This window comes from Fusarium venenatum, assembly GCF_020744135.1.
Source record: "Fusarium venenatum strain MPI-CAGE-CH-0201 chromosome Unknown EDB82scaffold_3, whole genome shotgun sequence".
Classification (NCBI taxonomy): domain Eukaryota; kingdom Fungi; phylum Ascomycota; class Sordariomycetes; order Hypocreales; family Nectriaceae; genus Fusarium; species Fusarium venenatum.
In genome coordinates, this window is record NW_027072131.1 from 4,558,634 (window position 1) to 4,580,313 (window position 21,680).

At 46.3% G+C, this 21,680-nt stretch overlaps 7 protein-coding genes across 7 annotated transcripts; 4 read left to right on the forward strand and 3 right to left on the reverse strand.

Moving 5' to 3' along the window:
- Nucleotides 1–297: 297 nt before the first annotated feature.
- EDB82DRAFT_507284 (uncharacterized protein) lies at nucleotides 298–2,025 on the reverse strand. The gene is made up of 2 exons (XM_065608785.1): nucleotides 549–2,025; nucleotides 298–503 (listed from the first exon to the last, which is right to left on the reverse strand). The coding sequence occupies exons 1-2, from the start codon at nucleotides 1,920–1,922 to the stop codon at nucleotides 444–446; spliced, it is 1,434 nt and encodes a 477-aa protein (XP_065464049.1). The 5' UTR covers nucleotides 1,923–2,025; the 3' UTR covers nucleotides 298–443.
- A 2,933-nt stretch (nucleotides 2,026–4,958) lies between these two features.
- Nucleotides 4,959–7,170, forward strand: EDB82DRAFT_464636 (uncharacterized protein). Its single transcript, XM_025727894.2, has 2 exons — nucleotides 4,959–5,553; nucleotides 5,606–7,170. The coding sequence occupies exons 1-2, from the start codon at nucleotides 5,310–5,312 to the stop codon at nucleotides 7,114–7,116; spliced, it is 1,755 nt and encodes a 584-aa protein (XP_025582315.1). The 5' UTR covers nucleotides 4,959–5,309; the 3' UTR covers nucleotides 7,117–7,170.
- Nucleotides 7,171–7,805: 635 nt separating this feature from the next.
- Nucleotides 7,806–9,211, forward strand: EDB82DRAFT_546981 (S-adenosyl-L-methionine-dependent methyltransferase; the record flags this gene model as incomplete). Its single annotated transcript, XM_065609480.1, has 9 exons — nucleotides 7,806–7,850; nucleotides 7,905–7,928; nucleotides 7,984–8,074; nucleotides 8,129–8,170; nucleotides 8,225–8,379; nucleotides 8,428–8,465; nucleotides 8,515–8,652; nucleotides 8,703–9,122; nucleotides 9,169–9,211. The coding sequence occupies 9 exons, from the start codon at nucleotides 7,806–7,808 to the stop codon at nucleotides 9,209–9,211; spliced, it is 996 nt and encodes a 331-aa protein (XP_065464050.1).
- A 773-nt stretch (nucleotides 9,212–9,984) lies between these two features.
- EDB82DRAFT_538946 (uncharacterized protein) lies at nucleotides 9,985–11,715 on the forward strand. The gene is made up of 2 exons (XM_025727896.2): nucleotides 9,985–10,132; nucleotides 10,180–11,715. Exons 1-2 carry the CDS (start codon nucleotides 10,046–10,048, stop codon nucleotides 11,596–11,598), a joined length of 1,506 nt encoding a protein of 501 aa, XP_025582317.1. The 5' UTR covers nucleotides 9,985–10,045; the 3' UTR covers nucleotides 11,599–11,715.
- A 928-nt stretch (nucleotides 11,716–12,643) lies between these two features.
- EDB82DRAFT_248097 (S-adenosyl-L-methionine-dependent methyltransferase) lies at nucleotides 12,644–13,837 on the forward strand. Its single transcript, XM_065607306.1, has 4 exons — nucleotides 12,644–12,855; nucleotides 12,900–13,283; nucleotides 13,331–13,669; nucleotides 13,724–13,837. The coding sequence occupies exons 2-4, from the start codon at nucleotides 12,991–12,993 to the stop codon at nucleotides 13,758–13,760; spliced, it is 669 nt and encodes a 222-aa protein (XP_065464051.1). The 5' UTR covers nucleotides 12,644–12,855; nucleotides 12,900–12,990; the 3' UTR covers nucleotides 13,761–13,837.
- EDB82DRAFT_248136 (uncharacterized protein) lies at nucleotides 13,794–15,398 on the reverse strand. The gene is made up of 4 exons (XM_025727898.2): nucleotides 15,049–15,398; nucleotides 14,932–14,999; nucleotides 14,506–14,879; nucleotides 13,794–14,454 (listed from the first exon to the last, which is right to left on the reverse strand). Exons 1-4 carry the CDS (start codon nucleotides 15,278–15,280, stop codon nucleotides 13,914–13,916), a joined length of 1,215 nt encoding a protein of 404 aa, XP_025582319.1. The 5' UTR covers nucleotides 15,281–15,398; the 3' UTR covers nucleotides 13,794–13,913.
- A 1,392-nt stretch (nucleotides 15,399–16,790) lies between these two features.
- On the reverse strand, nucleotides 16,791–19,908 carry EDB82DRAFT_577464 (uncharacterized protein). Its single transcript, XM_025727899.2, has 13 exons — nucleotides 19,646–19,908; nucleotides 19,330–19,594; nucleotides 19,182–19,276; nucleotides 18,999–19,126; nucleotides 18,857–18,942; nucleotides 18,679–18,809; nucleotides 18,509–18,626; nucleotides 18,332–18,449; nucleotides 18,004–18,268; nucleotides 17,895–17,949; nucleotides 17,669–17,846; nucleotides 17,384–17,604; nucleotides 16,791–17,313 (listed from the first exon to the last, which is right to left on the reverse strand). The coding sequence occupies exons 1-13, from the start codon at nucleotides 19,849–19,851 to the stop codon at nucleotides 16,936–16,938; spliced, it is 2,244 nt and encodes a 747-aa protein (XP_025582320.1). The 5' UTR covers nucleotides 19,852–19,908; the 3' UTR covers nucleotides 16,791–16,935.
- Between the last annotated feature and the right edge of the window lie 1,772 nt (nucleotides 19,909–21,680).

Below are 21,680 nucleotides of genomic sequence, written 5' to 3' on the forward strand. Positions count from 1 at the left end.
TGCTGTTGATTGTTTTATTCTGAAGAATGAAGTGGAATTTAGAGCGTTACCAAGTGCATTTTTATGCATAGAGACTGCATGCTCCTTTCAAGCTTTGTTCTATCAAAAGCTACGTGTTTCTTAGTGACACTGGCATGTTAGTTTGTAACAAAGGCGCGATTTAGCAGCACAAGGCAGAAGCCAAAGGTATTTGGCCTTTCATGTGACCTGACCTGTCTTTGTTTGTTAACCTTGATAGTATGTGACCAGAACTGGAAACATTGTTTATTAAGGCCAATTTTTCGAGCGGGCAATATTGACGATTTTATTATCAGTAGATGCACACTTTGTCAAAGTGCCTAAATTCACAGGTGTATCGCTTTCAAGACGCCTTGCAACTAATGTTGGACTATTTATACATATCTTACATTGTCCATCTTATCATATCAATGAATGTCTCAAAATTAAACGCCAAAATTCTTCTCTTTATCTAATAAGTCTTCCTTTGTAATGTTATCCCAATTCTAAGGTCGTTAGTGCAACCCTATATAGTCACTGCTTCAACATACCTTTATTATTGACCAGGCCACACCCATATCTCTCTTTGCAGCATCCTTTTCTTCAGCCGAATTCTCCTGTAGTTGCTCTGGTCTGGGTATATTTGAGGACTGAGCGGCCTTGTCTTCCTTTAGAATTTGCTTCAAACAATTGAGATAAGCCCGAGTAGATTCTTTTGTAACATCTGCTTCAACAGGCTCCTGGCTCAGTTCTTGCATCTTCATGATTGACAGCCATTTCGGAATGCTCTTCCATGTGAGAATATGTCCACCTGTTGCCATGGTGGGGACGGCCTGTCGGCGAAAGATGAAGTGTATCGTACCCGAGGGCATATAGACTGTTTCTCCTGGCCTGAGAACTATGAAGCGAGCTTTTCGTTTCAGAGAATCGGGAATTTTATCTTTGTGGATGTCGAGACGATCTTGGGGTGTCTCGTGAGCGATCCAGCCGAAACCGATTTCGCCTTGTTGTACAGTAATAAAGGTTGCCAAGCCATGGGTATCAACATGCATCCCAGTGTGGTTACCACCTTCACTTATTAACAAAAATTTCAATGTGTTTTTCGTAACCAGGCTTGTATTGTGGAGGGGAAAACAATGAAGGAGCGAACAATTTTGTTGTTGTCTGTTCAGAAATTCCGGATGAGGGATATTGTCAGGACTTTTGAGGTCTAGAATATTCCAGCGTTGATTTGCAGGATTTCCGTGGATCATCTTTTGCGTCACCTCGCGGATGGTTTTGCGACGTGTAATGGGCCCATTTACTGGTAGATCTAGGATGGTAACGTGTATCTTTTTGTGCTCTGGCCACTTGGATAGATGCTTCTTGAAGAGTGCATCGATAGGTCGACCTCCCCATGGAAACGTTTGCTGATCTCTTACCACCAAGATTGTGTCCGAGTCAACCAGCCTGCCTGCTTCATCGGCAGAACAAAAGATTGCCTCTTGTTGACTTGGAGGGGTCGCGCTTTGAAGAATCAAGAGGGTATCACGCGAAGAAATGTATCTATGCGTCTTCATGACGGGATTGTCGCGTAACCACGCGTCTGTTTCACGAATAACTTCGCGAGTCCAGTTCGTATCATAGAGGGCACGCAGAGACGTGACGTCGACGGCTAGACACAGGAAATTTGCCCATGCTTGGTCATCTTCTGTCTCGGCACAGCCAGTGGTAATGAGGGAGGCGACCTTTTCTCGATAGAGCTCACTTTCACGATGGAAAAAGTTGTGGAAGCGAAGCCATTGAGCGGTGTTTTGTGCTTGTTGACTTTCGTGTTTTTCCTGTTGACTCAAGACGATATCGCGAATGCGCCTCAGAGTAGCCAGCCTCTTGTCAGGGTTATGAGATAACTTTGAAGTAAGCTTGGAGAGGTCATCAGAAGTCATATCGATCTTGAAGACAAAGTGGGCTTTGCTGGTCGTCGCATTGTGTGTCGATATCGAGTCTAAAAGTCGTTGTTGGGTCGATCTTATTTTTGGTCTAGTGTTGTGTTAAAGATGCCGTCACAAGGAAACACGACATTTGATTTGACAATGGAAGTTACGTGGGTCTCTTAAGCCACCACAGCCACATCCACCTCGCGCCTCATTATCATTACCTTGAACGCGTTACCTTTCGATACTATAAAAGTCTGGTAGCGGTTTCTATCCATAATGGCCGAGTCTGCATCTGGAAATTATAGTAGGCAAAGTTCACTTAAGTTGATGTTTTTTTTATGTTTTTTTATTAGGTAATAGAAGACTCCTTGGGTTAGTCCTCGAATAACTGGGCGCGTCCAGACAACCTCGAACGGCCGGCTTCTTTGAGGCGTTCCATTTTGTACCATGCCGGCTGCGTTTCCAACCCTTGTGTCTCAGCGAGACGGTTCTGTTGTTGTTCATGTTTCTGCATGACACGTCTTGACTCAAAGCATGCTTGCCATAACCCCTTGTTGGCACGGTATGCCCACATTTCATCCAATACTGCTTCGGGAATGCAAAGAGCCTTGTCGCGCATCAACGGGTCAAACTCATATATTTCCCAGCGATGTCTCTTCCGGTCAACAGCGCATTTTTTCCAGATGAGCTCCCTGACCTTAGAAGGCAGGCGAAGGAAAGGGTGGAAGTGTTTTGATGGCACTGTGTCTGTAGAAGAGTGCTGTTGGACGAAGAAGAATTTGGTAAAGGATAAGCTGTGAAGAATGATGAAGGAGGTAAAGGACGAAGTATTCATAGGCGGTCAAATGCTGCAGTGTGAAGAAAAACTCAGTATTAGACTTTGAATATCGCGAAGAAAAAAAAACCCCACAGACAAGACCTATGAGAGTCAATAAAGTGTAAGACCAAAGCTGAGAATGGAAATAGGCAGAGCTAATTTTGCAGATTAAGTGCGACTGGGTTTCTGCCAAATTTATTGACTCTCTATAACCAAGATAATTCGTATTATTGTCATACGCCATATGATATGCGGAGAAAGCCTGAAGGATAATAAAAGTTTACAGTAAAGCATAATCCCAATAGACTTCAACAAAGAAACGGAAAAGAACGACCGCTAGATCTATACACTCGAGTATTTTGCTTATTTTGGCCAGCGCATGCTTGATTATTTTGGTAATCGTTCTGATATTGAATGTATAAAGAAAATATGGCAAGATGGGCGAAAGGTGGTCCTGTTGGGGGGAAGAATGATTGACAAACTCGATCAACGGGGGTCCTTCGAAGGACATGAGAGAAGAAATGCAAGTGTTTAAAGGCGCCTACTTCACTCTACAATTGCCCGGAAAGAGTGGCATACTCCCACTCATGAATCCGCGATCCTCCTTCCTTTTCAAAACATGGTAACACTTCCTTGAATAGGAAAGTCCAGCTTGGTGGTAAACCTTTGTTCCGATGTTTTAGTCTCCTCTCTTTTCCTTCTCTCACTTTCATCCAACAACGCCAAACACATTGCAACTCACACTGGTCATCAACTCCTCCATTATACCCATCATGTCTGACGCTCATGAGCCGCCGTATCCTCGCCCCGATGACCCAGAGTTCGAAAAGAAGTTCAAGACTTACGCTATGTACCAGATCAAGAAGCAGCAAGAACCTAGTCCCAAAACTGGCCCCTTTGGCTTCCCTCCCCTCGGGGTCCAACATCCTCCTGCAAAAGCCGACCAAACCGACAAGAATAGTAGTGGAGAGAGCGAGACATCCAAAGCCACCGCTATGACTGACGACAAGAAGCCCGGCCGAGACAGACTCGAGGAGAGACTCTGCAAGAAAATTGACGATTCTTTTGCGTTTCTTGAGGAGCGCCTCGACAAAGAGTTCCAACTCCTTCACCATATCATGATAGCCAGGTGAGCCTCCTGAATGGAACGAATGATCTTTTACTGACATATTTCTGTGCAGTTGGGAGGGTGCTGAGTGATTGACAAGAGGATAACGAGAACGAACCGAAGAGCACAGTTATGCACGAGACGAAGAACATGTACAAAATGAGGGGAGGACACGGTGATCACTACCCTTGATCAGAGCAGGGTGAATGGTTTGCTCCGTTAGAGCAACATATAATTATGAGGGCAAATACACAAAGTCATGTTTGCTAATTGACATCTTAATTGCCAGTCTTTTGTTTATCGAAACCTGTGGTAGGTCGCACGTGCTTGTCAACAGATGGCAGCTGGCGCGAACGATTGAAGCCATCCGTCATGTCCATTGATATAATGCATCCTGAAGACCACCGAATACCATTTGTAGTGACTTGTCAGGTCTAGCAGCCATATGTAGCCTTTTCCAGGCCGAGTTTGATCCAAGTCGAACGTTTTACCGATATGTTGAGATTGAAGGTGTATGGATCCGTTGGGAGGGCTGGCATCAGGATGAGAAAAATTGTCCACCAGGAGATACAGAATTAGGAGGTCAGTTTGTGCTACTTAGATCAGATGTCTTCGGCTGTTTATTTTCGTATCTCTAGAATTGAAACCCACTGCGCTGAAAAGGCTCAACGTAGTATGAGGAGGAGTGGGCTCACTTTAATGAGCGGACCACAAGTCAGTACCCGCGGGATCAAGCCTCAGTGTCGTGAGATAGAAGATAAGGGTATTTTGTGGTTTAGTGCAGCCCCTGCTAGTGATCTTTCATTTGCCGGAGCGGCCTAAGTAAGAGGTAAGATTACCGTTGATGATAAAGATCAATTATAGCAAATGGATACCAGTCAAATGAATAGAAAATAGAGCACCTATCTCCCTGCCTGATATTGACGCAAAAGTCGACGGTTAAGGATGAAGAAATGAAGAACTCAGCAACTCGCTTTAAATCGGCATTAACTGATTCATTCATTTCGTCTCTGTACGAAAGCATGTCATCCAATCGGGTTGTAATCGGGTGGATGGATAAGAGATTAGATAAGATACTCGGATCCAGAATAGCCTCGGCAAGAACAGCAACAAAGCAACTCAAGATTATATTCTATAGTCATCAAGATATCTGTCAATGGGATATCGGTTTGTTGAGCATAACTCCCCAACAGATTTGCCAAATCAAGAACTTGATCGCCTTTTCTCTCGTTAGCCTTAACTCCCCGTCGTCCCCGTCTTCCCGATGTCCCCGCAATTTGCCCCTAGACCCCGTACTCGGCATGTAAATCTAATGCCGAACCATCTCTATTCAGCCTCATAAGATACGCGTCTGCAGTTTCTTCATCAGACCCATGCATGCATGATTTGTTTATATATATATCATCAATCTATTAAGACCTGTGACCTTCAATAACCAAAAGACATCTAATGAACCAAACCAAACACCAAAATGCCGTTTCTATCATCCGACAGCCCAACCACGCTTCAGCGCTCATCATTCCTTGAGGCTATTCAGAAGCATGAGCCGGCTTCACTTGCAGTACTGGAGAATGACACAGGAGCAACCTTTTCTTACGGTACCCTGCTCAAGAGCATTGCCCACGCTAAGGAACAGTTGTTGAGCCAAGTCGGCAGAACGGATGTCTCTGGTGAAAGAATTGCTTTCATGGTGGAAAGCGGTTATGAATACGTCGGTATGTATAATCCTTCATATGCCGCAATTGATCAGGATTAACCATATTACAGTCACACTTTTGGCTATTCTTGCCTCCAATGCTATTGCTCTACCACTGGCACCAGCTTTCCCCGCACCTGAGCTGCGATATATCCTCGAAAACAGTCAAGCTCTTGTTCTTATCTCATCCTCCAAATACGCCTCTAAAGCAAAGGAAGTCATCAGCCAGGGCCTAGCAAACCCACCACGATTCTACCAACTCGATGGAACCGGCCATGCCACCGCGGAAGAAAAGCAAATCGAGCTTGCAGAGTTTTCGGATTCTCAGCAGGGCGGCATGATGCTCTTTACTTCTGGAACAACTGCTAGACCAAAGGGCGTAGTGCTTACACAGGCCAATCTCACCGCCCAAGCATCTAGTCTTTTGGAAGCGTGGCGATATTCACCTAGCGACCGACTTTTGCACGTTTTGCCTCTTCACCACATTCACGGCACAGTCAATGCTCTTCTCACACCAATCTTAGCCGGAAGCAGCATTGAGTTCATGTTTCCGTTCAACGTTGATAAGGTCTGGAAGAGATTGACAGCCCCCTTTCAGACAGCAGCAGGCGAGAAGGCGCAGGTCCCTATCTCATTCTTCACCGCAGTGCCAACCATCTGGGCCCGTATGCTTAAGTCGTACGAGTCACTGTCCCCAGAAATGCAAAAGGCGGGCAAAGAAGCTATCTCCCCTCGAAACCTACGCCTCAACTTTTCTGGATCAGCTGCTCTACCTAAGCCAATTCGCGATGGGTGGATCCAACTCTCCGACGGCAACATTCTTCTCGAACGTTATGGAATGACAGAAGTCGGGATGGCCTTGTCTTGTGGTCTCGCCGATATTGACCGCGTAGACGGTTCTGTTGGCTGGCCTCTTCCTTCCGTTGAGGCGCGTTTAATGGAGACTGACGACGATACTGGTGTTCAGACTGTCGTTCAGCCAGGAGATGAGATCGATCCTGCTACTGGAAAGGAACGTATCGGAGAGATCCAACTGCGCGGACCCACCATCTTCACCGGCTACTGGCGCAACCCTGAAGCCACAGCCAAAGAGTTTACTACCGATGGATGGTTCAAGACTGGTGATATCGCCATTCGCCGAACTGTTCCAGGTTCTGGCAAGGGCGAGTCGGGCTCTTGGGCTCGAGGACCAGCATACTTCATCCAGGGCCGCCGAAGCGCAGATATCATCAAGACAGGTGGCGAAAAGGTGTCAGCCCTCGAAGTGGAGCGAGAAATTCTGTCTCTAGACGAGATTGATGAGTGCGCCGTTGTTGGACTTCCTTCAGAATCCTGGGGTCAGAAAGTTGCGGCAGTAGTTGTCCTATCACAGAAGGGCGAGGAGAGGATGGCGTTGCCACAATTGCGAGCTGCTCTGAAGCCCAGAATCACAGCGTACAAGATTCCTCAGGATTTGGAGATTGTTGAGATGTTGCCGAGAAATGCTATGGGAAAGATTAATAAGAAGGAGTTAATTAACAGCGTGTTTGGACCAGTTGAGAAGATTAGAAGGCGAAGTATTGATTTAGGAGCCAGACGATAGGTTGTCTTATTTAGCAAGTATTGATATTAACGCGGAGTACATTTCATTTTATCATTCAACTTAACTCATGGCTATTCTGTGTTTGTACTGCATAACACCTTGTGGTAACTGGTTAGAAACCTGCATTGGAGCGGATATGTCGTGTGAGGGGATAGTTTGCCAAGGTGTCAAAGTAACAGCCGTGACAGGTTCGGAACCCTTCCCCGTCGTGACCCTTGCTCGGAACTCGGCCCGTTGACGTTTGGGTTTCTTAGCCAAGATCTCGACGCATCGTAAAGGCTGCAAGAACTTGGCCTGTGATAGAGCAAAAGAGTCATTACTCAAGTGAGGACGTTTGTTGAAATGTCCGAGTTCTCAATTAGAAGTAGTACCTGAATGAAGATGGATGGATGTACACTCAAATCTCGTATCAAATGTTTGTTGCTGTACTCAATATTACCCGCGACTCTTGCAGTTGTACCCCACACCAACATCGGATCACAGGCCTATTTTGGGGTGTCGATATGCATGTTGGTTCCTGTCAACGGATGAACAGCGTCTTGGAAGTATCCCGTTGGTTCGCTAAGAAAACACGTTTCATGACGTGACCATATGAAAGATAATGATCTGCTGTTCGTAATCGATCATGTTTCTTATTTCCTACTCTACCCTCTTCTCTTCTTTTCAAGTTATTCACAGTATACAACATTATGGCCGTTGTCGAAGCAGATCCAGTACTGCGTCCTGATGAACAGGTTTGTATTGTTGTTTATCATATGAACCATTGCTAAGCCTGTTGCAGGTTGCAGATGATGATGACTCCACACGAGGAAGTGTGAGCGACATAAATCTTCCATGTCAACGAGTGAAACGACTGACTGGATGTAGGATGTTGCATCGTCAACTCAAAGTGTCTCCAGTTCCATCCTAAGCTACCGAGAAGAGAACGGACGAACATACCATCGATATAAGGAAGGGAGTGGGTTTCACCTGTCACTTCACCAAGATACAGTACACTAAATTGTTCCCAAAGAATATCATCTTCCCAACGACGCAGTTGAAAACGAGCGACTTGGTACGGACATACATATCACCTGACAGCACGAGATGGCCCACTGATCCAAGACAGACCTTCAGCATCACCTCTTCCTACTCACCTTCGGCGACAAACTTGGCTTAGCACCACCGAATAAGGCTGACTCGAATGTTAAGCGTGTCCTTGATCTTGGTACCGGAACAGGAATCTGGGCGATTAATTTTGCGGATGAGCATCACGAAGCGGAGGTAAGTGCCGACGTATTGTTTGTGTGGAAGTATATACTGAACTTCCAGATTGTTGGGATTGATTTGTCTCCAATTCAGCCAGAATTGTAAGTCGCGCGGATATTAGGTCTAGACAACCAACTAACAGACCCAAAGCGTCCCACCGAATGTCCGGTTCATCATCGATGATATTGATGAGGAATGGGCCTATGCCGAGCCATTCGATTATATCCACAGCCGAATGATGACCTTCAGTATAAAGGACTGGGAGGAATACATCCGCAAAATCTTCAAGTAACTCACCGTCTCAAGACTCCGCATTGCATCTCTCTAACAAATAACAGAGCCCTTGCGCCAGGTGGCTACATCGAGATCCAAGAAGTCAGTGGCAGCATCCTCTCCGACGACGGTACCCTCACAAAGACACATGCTCTCACAAAATGGTTCACGCTTCTCAGCGAAGCCTTTATCAAACTCGGCGGCGCTGCAATTGAGTTTGACGGGATCAAGGACATGATGGAAAAAGCTGGGTTCGTCGATATCGTGGACACGCGGTTCAAATGGCCCCTCAACCCTTGGCCCAAGGATAAGAAGTATAAAGAGTTGGGAACGTGGAACAATGCGAATTCGATGGATGCGATTGAGTCATTGACCTTGGCACCGTTTTCCAGGGCGCATGGCTGGTCGAGGGAGGAGGTGGAGATGTTTCTTGTGGAAGTGAGAAAGGACTTGAACAACCGTCAGATCCACGCTTATAACCCAATGTAAGTATGATTATGGGGGGTTGATTGCTTGTGCTAACCTGTCTAGTTGCTGTATTTATGCGAGAAAGCCTGAGAGCCCCGACGCGTAGTCTTATACCTCTCATTCAATACATCATTTGGAAACTTGAACTCCTAACGTGCTACGTTCGTCTACTGCTTGTTAGTTATCTTTCGTTCATCTTGATCGTCACGCGTTTGGTCGATAAAGGCCAACACTGAAGAAAGGACCGACAACCCTTCCGGCAAATCCCGATCGATTCGGTTCTTTCCTTATCCAAGATCAAGTACTGAGTAAGATACGGAGCAAGTGTTTGATGCCAAGATGTTGATGGAACAAATATCTGGTGAAATATATATCGACCTTTCCATTTCGGGTTTCAATCGTTCTACGCCGTTTTTCTGCAGCAAAATCGAGACATGCGATTGGATCCTCAAATGTGTAGGATCAATTCTACAGGGAATGAACTGCACATGCGAGACTTGTCAGACTCACTAGTTGAAGCCCACTCACCAAGTGAAGAAAAGACGGTTTTATTCACCTGAATGAGAATAATGGGCGATGTACCTCTGACGAAAGTTGCTAGATTTGAACCAAGATGTCTAATTGGTTTGTTCCTGTCAGCGATTAACAGTGAATCGAACGCTATGATGACTAGTCTAGTCCAAATTATTACAGCGTAGATCCATGACTACCGATATTATTAGCTTTCGTCTTTTTGCTTCTTCTGCCAATCCCACTACAATTCGCTGCTAGTGCTAATGTCTAGCGTCTCATTTATAAATGGCGTCCGCCTTTTCTCCTCCTCCTCCCCCATCATCATCATCACTCTCTCTTTACAACTTTGACTCTTGCATTTATTACTTATTTCTGTACTTTACTAGCAAATGCAAGTCCAAGCCTCTTGCATTTATCTGTGCCCAAGATGAGAGTGCCACAGCTCATCTTCATCCCTGCTCTTGCTGGGCTGTCGACTGCCACAAGCTATGCTCTCAATGGCTCCGACGATGCGGTACCACACCCGTCCCTCCCCTTCGTATTACATCTAACATTATGTAGTGCGCTGCCATCGCAGAACAATTTCCTTCCGACGTCGCTTACTCCAACACGACATCTTACATCCTAGCCAATAATTACTGGTCCCATCGCCAAGCAGAAGTTTATCCTGATTGCTTCGTCTCTCCCCGAACCACGAAAGATGTCTCAAAGATGATGAAGATTCTCACTTCTCTGGATGCGCCCTTCTCCGTCAAGAGCGGCGGCCATACTGCCTTCGCAGGTGGCTCTAATGTCGCCGGTGGTGTCACAATCGATCTTCAGCATCTCAACAACATCACCGTTTCTAAAGACCGCGAAACTGTTTCTATCGGACCTGGAAACCGATGGATCAACGTCTCTGAGGCTCTTGATCCGCTCAAACTCGCTGTAGTAGGCGGGCGTGTGGCGAATGTCGGTGTAGGCGGACTCATTCTCGGTGGTGGTATTTCGTACTTTTCAGGCTCCAAAGGCTGGGCTTGCGATAACGTGCGCAACTATGAAGTTGTTATCGCATCCGGTGATATCGTCAACGCATCGCCAGATACCAACACCGATCTTTACTGGGCACTACGAGGCGGTGGTGGTTCCAACTTTGGCATCGTGACACGCTTTGACTTGGCTTCCTTTGAACAGGGCGATTTGTGGTCAACTTCACTCATTCACCCAGGCGCTCTCAACACGACAATCATACCACATTTCCAGAACTTGACTGAGAATGGTCTGCCAGAAGATCAAAATGCGCACAGCTTTTTCGTCCTGACCTATCAGCCGCTCTTTGAAGGATATATTGCGCTCACAAGTCTTTATCACTCCACGATTCCCTCGCCAGCGAAAAGTATACCTCCAGTCTTCTCCTCGCTCACGGATATTCCTGGGGCTGTCTCGAATGAGACGGTTGTAGCCAACATCTCTACGCACTCCAAACTTATCGACGTTCCCTACGGTTCGCGACAGACTTGGTGGGATATCACAGTATCGGCCAAATCCGCATCATTCTTCACAGATCTTGTACCTCTTTTTGAGGCCCGCAATGCTAAGCTCCTTGAGGCCGCCAACGGAAGCAGCGTCGTTCCTTTCTTGGTTTTCCAACCTTTGTCGGTTAACATTCTCCAAGCAATGCAAAAGAATGGTGGCAACACGTTTGGTCTTGGCCCAAAGGAGGGACCCTTGATGATTGTACAGATTTCTACGACTTGGGAGGATCCTCAACTGGACAAGCTGGTGGAGGATAGTTCACAGGAGTTCATCAGCACAGTTGAAACCATGGCAGCGGACCGTGGTCTGAACAATGGGTTTGTCTACATGAATTACGCAGGAAGCAAACAGCAGGTGCAAAAGCACTACAGCGAGGAGAGTCAACAGAGGCTGAAGAAGGTGGTTGATGAGTGGGATCCTGAAGGGAAGCTAGCACGTCTGTGGAGAGGCTACTTCAAAGTCTAGCAGGGATCCCACGAACAAGGCCAGGTGGAACATATCCATAGAGGTTGAATCGTACTAAGCGCCAGTAAATCATGGACTAATAGTGAATAGACACGAATTTGATGATATTATCGTGCCAGTATCCATGCAGATGGTGCGGCTGATATGCACAAAAAAGAGATATCTGGAATAGCAGCCAATCATGAATGAACCAGTTCTTCGGATCAACGCTACCCGGTAAAGTGTGCAGCTTATTCTGATACACGCTACTGTCGGCATCGAAGTGTTCCGATGCTAACAAGGATGCCAAGCTCATCCGGTCAGCCTTCGACAATCTCACCCCAATCGTCAACTACCGGCCCGAAGGTTCGCGGAGATTAGGCAATAACCGGGTTTAACGATGGCATCAGCTCTTCTGGCAAATCGGTGAGCCAAGTCGTTTCTTCCTGGGGCTTTAGCCAAGACCGCTCCCTCTATACAGAACATGAAACGTATCTCACTGCCAGGCCCAATGACCTTGTCAAGAACTTGGGGCTGTCGCTCATAAACATGAACGCTGATAAGTGCACAGGCCAGACCTCATTGGCTACGGTTCAAGTGTTGAATGAACAAACAAAGACATGTCAGCCGCCAACATTACGTAGCATAAGCGGCCAAGCTTGACAATAACTTGTCTGAGGGATTTTTACCTTTTCCGGTGGAAACTGGGAAACCAAACGTTGTCCTTTCACAGCGTAGTCTCGTGGTAGAAGCATCATTCTATACCATGCTATCGAAAAGTATGTCCGACGACGAGCAGATCCGCCAAGGTATCGCCATTGTACGTAGCTTGAAAGCGACTCAACAATAGCAGTGCTTAGAATCCTAGGGTCCGGAAGTTGCGGGCGCAGATGATGATTCCATATCCGACGTAGAAAGGTAAAGAGTGACGATCCTGCCTTTGCGCACAACTAATGGCACGGATATAAAGCGCCCACTCCTCAACAGCGTCTGTCACATCAAGCATCTACGAGTATCGAAGGATTCAAGGACGGACGTATCAGAACTCTCATACGACTGATTATTGGTATTTCAGATGCTGATTGTAATGTCACGCGACGATGCTCATCTTGACACAGGGCCCCAAATGACGACAAGCATGTTGAGGCTTTCGACGTAGCGTGAGTACCACAAAGTCGGCTCTCTTACGATACGAACTGACAGGCACTGAGACATGAATGGCTTACCATAATGCTCGACGACAAGCTTTACGTCCCACCGATTGGGGAGAACCCCCAGGCAAGTGTACTCCCAATCAACAAGATGCCTAGCTAACCTTTCAGCGAATCCTCGACATCGGAACAGGTACTGATATTTGGGCAATGTCAGTAAGTCACATTTATCGCAGTTATATACTGACTCTACCTCAGTGACATGGCAGATAAGTTTCCCTCAGCAGAGGTCATCGGCATTGACATATCGCCCACCCAACCATCCTGGATTCCACCAAATGTCAAGTTCCAGATCGACGATGCGCAGCTTGACTGGACTTTTGAGCCGGATTCTTTTGACTTTATCCATATCCGCTACATGCATGGTGCCTTTGACGATTGGCAGAGATTATATGGTCAAATGTTCAAGGCTTTGAAACCTGGTGGCTGGTTCCAGCACATCGAACCCGACATCCATCTCAAATGCGAAAACCTAGGTTCGGTCGCTGAGAACGAGTAAGAGATTCTATCTTCTCGCGATTCTAGAACTAACTTCGGTCTAGAACCTTTAGACAGTGGGCTCAACTATTCTACGATGCCGGCGACAGGGTTGGGCGCACGTTCAATATCACGAACGGACTCATGCAAGACTCTGCTCGGGAAGCAGGTTTTGAGGATATTGTTCACAAAATACACACCATCCCGCTAGGTGATTGGCCGAAGGATGCTCGACGTAAGAGACAAGGGCAATTTGTTGGTCTGTACATGGATTTAAGTCTGGATGGCTTTGCGCTGTATCCCATCGGCCAGATCCTCGGCTGGAGTCGCGAAGAGGTCGATGTTCTTGTGGCAAAGATGCGGGCTATCATTCGTAATCCGAAGCATCTTGGAAGTTGCGATATGTAAGTCTGCTTAGCCTCTTATTCTGGACAAAACGCTTAATTGATACCTTGCAGGCATTTGCTTTACGGCCGAAAGCCAATCCATACCTAATCATTCACCAGGAGACGTTTCACTACATAGATGAAGTTGAGATGGCTTGAGAGCATTCTTCCATAACTCATAACATGACTATTAAAACTATATGAGCCTGTTCCAGGCATACATTGAAGGGGTATAGGGTGAACAAATAAACTTGGAGTGCAATCAGAAAGATTTGTTACTGCTGCTTGGCCTACTGCTGTCCCAACCCTCCTCCTCCTCCACAACTTGTTGTGTAATGACAGTTTTGGCTGAGATTCCTGCCCCCTCGTATATGGGAACAGTGTCCTCGCTGCCAGCCCTTTCGTTGCCAGCCCTTATACTCACACTGAAATTGGCGCTATGTGGAGAGTGTAGAGCTTTATCATGGGTGGGCATCGGGATGTTGTCATCGTGCAGAGTGCTTGTGTCGTCAAACATATTGCTGCGCCGTTCCGTTCTTGTTCGAGGAACGTTTCCAACATATAGACTGTTGCGTGGCTGAGTGTAGCGGGAGGCACGGTTACTTCTACCTAAGGAGGAAGCAAACATCCGGGGCAGGAGCTTGGAGACTAAGGGTCGCAGAGTCGGTAGGCAGGCAGCTGTGATCGCAATTGCGATTTCAAGGAATGACCATATGGCAGCATCCACGTTATCCCAGTTGGGATCTTTTGTGGAAGCAGCAGTTCTGAGTGTTTGGATGCGGTAAATCGAGATGAAGCATGTGCTATTATCGTTAGTATATGTCAATTAACAGTTGGTATCGTCAACAACTCACAAGAACCCAAGGCTAAAGATGGCAAAGAGCATCATCTTCTGCTTCCTCGGGAGGTTGAGACTCTTGATGACCGGCAAAGGCAGGCAGAATATGGTAATGTCTGTTGCTAGATTGAACCCAGCCATGATATACCATATCAAAAGTGGATCAAGGCATCGTCCGGGTAGTTCATGGTCCCAGAACTTGGCGACAGGAACACAAATGAGAATGTTGAGAAAGGCAATGACAACCGTCCAAGCAATCATCAGAGCCGTTCCATAGAACGTAATGAGTTGTATGGCTTGGATAGCGAAGACGCGTCGGTATTGAAGTAATATTCCAATCTTGACAAGACACATTGCGATGTTGTAAATGACAATAGACGCGTAGAAGGACTAGCAATCATGTTAGCATTCGTGTGATATAGTGTAGCAAACAATAACGAACCTTCATGTAGGGCACATATGCGCTTTTCGGTTGCTCCCATGTGTGATATCCTAGTCCATATTTGTTCTCTTAACAGAAGTCAGCAGTTGGCCTTTTGGAAACATTCGGACTACTCACCAAGACCAATGGCCACAGCGGAGCCGGTAGCTAGCACCTGTGCCACCACCATCAAGCCATCGTCCAAGCCAAATGAATTAAGCACTTTCGTTCGTATATAAGTCCGTAAGGCGACGGTTGTGGCAGATAATAGAGAGAAAGTTATGAGAACCGCTTGGATTTCGAGGGAGCGCGATGCATCCGTTGTGCTCTCCATGCTTCTGGGTTTGTGATCGTTCCAGCGGAGATACATGTCGTCTGTGAGTGAAAGCCGTCCTTCGACGACGAGTGAGATAGATACCTCTTGAACCAGTGCTGAACAGGGACCTGGGGAAGTGAGGGGTATTGTACTGAGATGAGACAGAACCGAGACCCAAGCCCTGGGGCAGAGATCGACCCTATCGTGGTGACACTACTGTAACATCGTACGCTCGGTGTAGTCGAGCTGCATCCATCCACCGGACGTCGATCAACCCTGACGGGCAATTTGACGGGCAATTTGACGGGCCATTACCCATTTCTGAGTAATTTTCTCCGCCTTCGTTATTGTTACTGCCGATCGTTGATGATGCGAACTCGTCTTGGGACCTGCTGATCCCTGCTCGATCAAGACTCGTTCGTTTGGACATAACCCAATCAAGCATGGATCTCATCTGCCAGGTGCTCTTTGGGCAACGCCGCAGTCTGTGCTCCAAGCGGTTTTTGCAGTCGTTGATTGTTGTCGATCACAATATGCCTCGTGGTAGGTGGGGAATGGTTTCTGAATGGATAGATGGATCAGAATACGGTTACAGATGTGACTACTGTAAGACGCACAATAGACGAAATGAGTAAGAGAGTTGATGTGACATTAGGCAGAGTTTTGGGTTGTGACCTTTGTAGTGTCAAGCTTGGATTTTTGTTACAGCCCTACATATATTGAAACCGGTACCTGAATCAATGGCCAATCCTTTTTGGTAGTCACAAAGATCAAACTGATCTTCACATGAAACTGTGTCTCCAATTCCGTTGTGGCGAAACATATGAATCCATTGCGGAATTTGACACATGTTACCCCTGCATCACGTACCCACTACAGTCTAACAGCATGTGCGGAATGACATGGGATTCCTTGTAATAGTTTTCCGGGGTTTCCGACGCGTGTCGAAATATTCCTTGTGAGCAACTGATTCATCGTGATGGCGACATAGATCAATTCCAGGGCAATATGCTTAATTCCCAATCATACAACGCAAAGAATTTCTCCCGATATTTCTGCTCCAAAATTATTGAAGTTGTCCACCTTTTGTCACTCTTCCACACACCGACTGACCGGTCAAGATGGCCATTGCTACGGGCACTTGGCATTAAACTAATTTAGTTAGTGCATAGACTTGTCAAATGTCAGTAACAGCGGGTCAAATGAGGCCGTTTACTCTGAGCCTGTCATGCTGTGCCTTATTTGACAAGCCCTCCACTATATACAACAGATGATCAACTTCTTCTGCGCTTTGATATCTGAAATGAGAAACCTTAATGACAGGGAAAGCCTTGCCTACTCTGCGCTCATCAATCAGGTGGAAGGTTACCAATTATCATAAGCTATACCTTTTTAATGGCCACAGTTGTCATTCTGGCGCTAGTATTGGATGAAGAACCAGGGTTCTTAGTGCTGCAACGTATAGAGTGTACATCACCAGGGTTTATTGCCCGTCACCTTCAGCTCAACTCCATTCATGCGGTCCACTATGCCAATGTCATTTCAAAAGGTCATTATTCATACTAATTATTGGCGTAGTGTGGGTAATCTTTCAAATCGTGATAAAGAAGTGATGATAGAAGGCTGCACATGTTGTATGACGTATAAATACACACTAGCATGTAAATGAAGCGAACCCCTCATAATGGCTCAGATCGTCCGTGGGGCTCCTATACCGCATTGTCCTCGTACGGCTGGTATCGCAAAGTGAATTGCAATGGTTCACTGGTTTTGATGTCGCCTTTGTCCTGGAACTTGTCCTTGGGACCGCGATCTACCACCACTGCCCCCTTGTGCCCATCTGCCTCTCGGATATGTCCCAAAAACTCTGTCCCCGAGTAGACCTCAATCACCACTTTTACCTCTTGTCCAAGACCTTGTGCAGTCTGGTCAGTTACGGGCATACAGCGGAAGCGTACCTCTTCTTCATTCTTGACCTTGTAACATTCTTGCAGCTGGGTCCTCTTGTACTTTTCGGTGCCAGGGACGTAGCCAACTGGGCAGTTGACATCAGCCTTCCACACATTGTAATCCTCCTGCTTCATGAGCTGAGAGGTTTTGTTAGTCAGGGAATAAGGCATTTATCTAGGTGTACATATGAGAGAGGGGGAGACTTACTCGGAGACGTTGATTTTCACATTGTACCACTTTCCCAGAGAGCTGGAACACCTGCGCATCATTGTTTTGCACGCTACCCAAAGAAAGTGTCTTTCTGCTGCCTCTTCCCAACATTTGCGCATAAACCATCTTACAATATTCTGGGTTATCTTTCAAGTTGACGAGGAAGTCCGGGGCTGGAATATCTCCTCTCTTGAAAAGATCTGCGAAAATGATACCGGCTAAAGTCGCATATCAATATTTGGTTATGCCTTGACAATACGTGACAGACGATGTAACACTTACGGACAGAGTCAGCATCAGTGTTGAATCCCAGATACCTTGAGGTTTCTTTGTGATAAAAGCAGATATCCACTGAATTACTTGATGCGCGTTCTTCGAATCTCTTCAAATTTTCAAAGACATGCTTCTGATCTTTCGCGACCTGGGAAATAATGTCTTCAATTGATATTACATTATCTTGCTGTGCAGTATTAGCATGTGTACATAAGCCCCAGGTGCGTCTCTATACCTTGACTACACGCCAATTGTAGTATGATGAAACGGTACTGCACCAAGCAGGAGGACTAGTAGTCATGTCAGTATCTTTTTAAGCATTCAGAGAGTCAACCTCAACATACTTATTGCAGAGAAGAGTGTCGCCTCCTTTGGCTTCCCAAGCCATATGACTGTCGTATGTAGAAGTTGAAGACCTATCTTGCTGCGTACTGTCTTCTCCATAGCCTCCCTTGACAATACCTTCAGCGGCCGGCCCAGCGAAAGTCGCTGCGGCCGTAACCTTGAGCCTTTTCGACTTTTCTCCAACTGTGCTGCCCGTTACAGCCGTGGATTCTTGGGTCGAGTGCAGACGACCACCCAACTGTACTTTGGTGGAAAAGAAACATCCTGGTACAGTGAAACTGCATTAGTAACGAGACAGCTAGAAGATCTCATATTCCAATGACATACCAAACTTTCTCTTAAACCTCCCGGCGTCCTCACGAGTTTTCACAGTTGCAAGATCATTCTTGCATTCCTGAGTCAGCTCTAGGTTATCATAGTCGAGACTAAGAGTGACGCGCGGGAACTGTACATCTGGATTAGCTAACCGTATATCTAAGAAGGATGTCGAAACATTGGACTCACGTTGTAGGTGATAATCATGTGGTTGGCCTCTTCATCCCTTCGTATCTGGTTGCGCTCGCTGCTCTCGTATTCGTGACCACCGGTGACACCTCCACTCCATCCAAAAGCACCACCCCCTCTGCTTAGGTTAGTGATTCGTATACTAACGAAACCTGGGTTCGATAACATACATGGCAACCTCGGATGAGTTCTTGGACAGAGAACTCTCAGCCATAGCCGTCATGACCGATGTCTTGTGCTCAGACACTTCGACATACGCGTCATCTGTAACAATGAATCGAGGGATTCGGTACTCTTCAGTCTACAGGCTTGGTAAGTGAAGTCGCTTTATATCCATGCGCCACTTACTGTTCCGTTACTCCCCTTCTTCCCAGTCCTGTTTTTGGGACCGTCTTCAGTGAAGTCGAAAATGGCTCGAGGTTTGAGTCGAAAGGCTGCTTGCATTTAGCCTTGCTCTACTTATGTTTTACATTTCTCAGTCATCACTTACCCGGGTACATGGCTCTCTCCACCGTGATGGGAAGAGTATATGCTTCTCGGAAAATTGTGTTCCCATGGAGCAAAGAATTGGTCTCTACCACCGAGTTCCATTGTTCTTCTGACATGTCGGCCGGATGGCTATTATTAAGCAATTAGTATCGGTACATTTGATGCGAACTGAATCGTAACTCACATGATGCTTCCGTTTCCAACTTCTGCCATAAAGTCCCGATGGCTGTATGAACCTTTGAGCATCTTACGCTCCTCTTCAGGCAAGAGCTCCGCTTTCTGGTCCAATATGAGAAATTGAAGTAGGCATCATTTTCCATGTATAGACATACCTTGAGCTCAAATTCCATCTTCTGCTTCAGAAACTCCTTGGTCTTCTCGTCCAATCCCAAGTTGCGCTTGAGCGATCGAAAGTAAATTTTGATCGATATCTTTTCCTTTTTGTCAGCTTCCTTGACATTAGTGACAATTTGTTTCGACTTGTCTTGCTCAGCTCCAGGTTCCTTTCCCTGGCTCGCAGCAAGGTCCTTGTAGTCAGCAAGAGTGAGATTATCCTTCAACTCAGCTCCCGAGAGAGTGCAGAAGGTGCATGATGCCCTACGAAGACTCAGTACGCAACAATAGTCGAAAAACAAACCAGTAACTTACTCTCTCCATGATAGAGCCTTATTGGCGCGAAGGTGAGCTCGGACCTCGGACAACTTCTTTTCCATCTCTATCTTTGGTACAGGGGCGATCTTGTCAAGTTGAGCAGCTTTGGTGGAAGTGTCAACAAAATAAATCTCAAAGAGCATTTGCTCGACCCTGTCGCCATCCTTTGCGCCATTTTGTCCTTTGTTATCTGTGCCTGTCATGATTTCTTCTTGAGATGAGTAAAATTGTTGGTCTGCTGGATTTAACGTAATTGTGTCGTCGTAAGTAGGATGATCAGTATCAGTGCCAGGGGAATGGATAAATAAATACAAAATGTCACAGATATATAGGTGATTCGTCGCTGACGATTGGTACAGTAAGTTTCGCTACAATGTAGAGCAACGTCACTGTAAGACATCGGAGATATTCAATCACATCAATACCAAGGTAATTAAGCCCTTTCAGCTACAGATCTACCTCAGCCGCAGGCCCCATCTACCGTGCTCGTGCAAATCATTTCCCTATCTGAGATTCCACCTTGGCAATTCTTTGCTATTGGCATTCAGCTTTCCATATCTCCCTTGCATATAGTGATTACTTACCGAGTTGCCGATGACACGGTGAGACACGAGGGAGATCGACATTCCCAACTTGCTGACCGTGCACACGGCATAAGCTGCCGATGCAAGCCGTATTACTATCTCGAAAATAGGGTAGCAAATAAGAGAATGTTGCCAAAGCGGATGTAAGGAATGAAAGGTATGACCAGGAAATCAGTCAGAAGTATAAGCTCAAAGCTTCGTCATCTGAGAATTGATATGGTGATGCGATGGAGAGAAGTATGTTAGTAAGACTATTATAGCGCGACCTTACAGAAAGTCCTGTTAGACTAATTGCAAAAAGAGCCTTGATTTTAGTATAGATAACTCAAATCTGTTTGTTGATATCGGGGATTCCTATCTGTCTCTAAGGTCAAGCTTGAAGTGTTTGACTTCATCAAAGTCGGCTACATAAATCGCACATTGAGTGAGATACAATTGCTTTCGAGTCATCGAAAACATCTGAAATAATATCTAGTCGCACATACCGTTATTTGGGCACGTAAATTACTACCAAAAGCGAAGCGTTCCTCACTGATACTAAACATGATGTCGCTCACGTCTCGCGCGGTGTAGTCTTCAACGCTCAGGTAGCAAGTTACTTTTGGAAATACACCAGCAGCGGATACAAGAGCAAAAGCACACTCCCACGACAGATTGCATGCCTGGACCCAAGATTTCCTGTCTGTGGGTTGGGTTATTGGTGCAGTAGAAGTCGCCTTTGAACTATTTTCTTAGAACGCTTATATTAGGCAAATGATGACTCAAATGCGATCGGGATAGTCCCTGACTCAATAGATAGACTGCTTTTCTTACTCTTCTTGGTTGAATATGCGAGGACGAGTGGAAGGAGACTTTGTAATGACTTGGTAAAAATCCCATTGATTTTGTCGTTTCCGCAACGATATCAGTCATCAACGGGGCAGAGTACTCGAAGCGACTCCAACACCGAGAACGTCCTCCAAAGCAAGGAAATGAGGGTCGGACAGGCCAGCCGCCTCGTCCCCCCTCTGAGATCTTGGCACAGTAGAAAGGCTAGTTGTCAACTCGTGATCGGTCGCTGGGGACAAGGCAAATTCTGAAAGAATGCCCATGTCAGACTCGGAGTTTGTTGATAAAATACAGGTTCGCCGAGGAGCTATTCAACAACGATCCAAAGACGTTAAGCCCAAACTGTCAAGGCCTCGTGCCTAGACACATTGATTATCGGGAATGATCGGGTATTCTGTACGCTACCAGGGGACCAGACTTGAGAAAGAAAGGTTAGCCGAGTAAGAAAAAGACGCAGAGAGTCAGATTGTTCAGATGGTTTTTCAAGCTACAAGATCTTATCTTTTTAGCACCTTGGCACCTGAGCACAAGACTCACCCAGGCCAAGCTAGCATCCTTTTCGCCCGTTCTACTGGTAAAGTAGTGGAGTGTCAGACGAAGAAAAAAATCATTTTGCTTGG

Bases quoted from the DNA above. Each gene is read 5' to 3' on its own strand.
- EDB82DRAFT_507284 (XM_065608785.1), bottom strand. From the start codon at position 1,922: ATGACTTCTGATGACCTCTCCAAGCTTACTTCAAAGTTATCTCATAAC. The intron at 504-548 runs GTATGTTGAAGC...TAACGACCTTAG, and splicing joins TGGCCTGGTCAATAATAAAG to AATTGGGATAACATTACAAA.
- EDB82DRAFT_464636 (XM_025727894.2), top strand. From the start codon at position 5,310: ATGCCGTTTCTATCATCCGACAGCCCAACCACGCTTCAGCGCTCATCA. The intron at 5,554-5,605 runs GTATGTATAATC...ACCATATTACAG, and splicing joins AAGCGGTTATGAATACGTCG to TCACACTTTTGGCTATTCTT.
- EDB82DRAFT_538946 (XM_025727896.2), top strand. From the start codon at position 10,046: ATGAGAGTGCCACAGCTCATCTTCATCCCTGCTCTTGCTGGGCTGTCG. The intron at 10,133-10,179 runs GTACCACACCCG...AACATTATGTAG, and splicing joins TCAATGGCTCCGACGATGCG to TGCGCTGCCATCGCAGAACA.
- EDB82DRAFT_248097 (XM_065607306.1), top strand. From the start codon at position 12,991: ATGGCAGATAAGTTTCCCTCAGCAGAGGTCATCGGCATTGACATATCG. The intron at 13,284-13,330 runs GTAAGAGATTCT...ACTTCGGTCTAG, and splicing joins GGTTCGGTCGCTGAGAACGA to AACCTTTAGACAGTGGGCTC. The intron at 13,670-13,723 runs GTAAGTCTGCTT...GATACCTTGCAG, and splicing joins CATCTTGGAAGTTGCGATAT to GCATTTGCTTTACGGCCGAA.
- EDB82DRAFT_248136 (XM_025727898.2), bottom strand. From the start codon at position 15,280: ATGTATCTCCGCTGGAACGATCACAAACCCAGAAGCATGGAGAGCACA. The intron at 15,000-15,048 runs GTGAGTAGTCCG...ACTTCTGTTAAG, and splicing joins CGCTGTGGCCATTGGTCTTG to AGAACAAATATGGACTAGGA. The intron at 14,455-14,505 runs GTGAGTTGTTGA...TAACGATAATAG, and splicing joins ATCTTTAGCCTTGGGTTCTT to CACATGCTTCATCTCGATTT.
- EDB82DRAFT_577464 (XM_025727899.2), bottom strand. From the start codon at position 19,851: ATGACAGGCACAGATAACAAAGGACAAAATGGCGCAAAGGATGGCGAC. The intron at 18,810-18,856 runs GTAAGTGGCGCA...CCAAGCCTGTAG, and splicing joins AGAAGGGGAGTAACGGAACA to ACTGAAGAGTACCGAATCCC. The intron at 17,314-17,383 runs GTAAGTCTCCCC...AAAACCTCTCAG, and splicing joins GTGAAAATCAACGTCTCCGA to CTCATGAAGCAGGAGGATTA.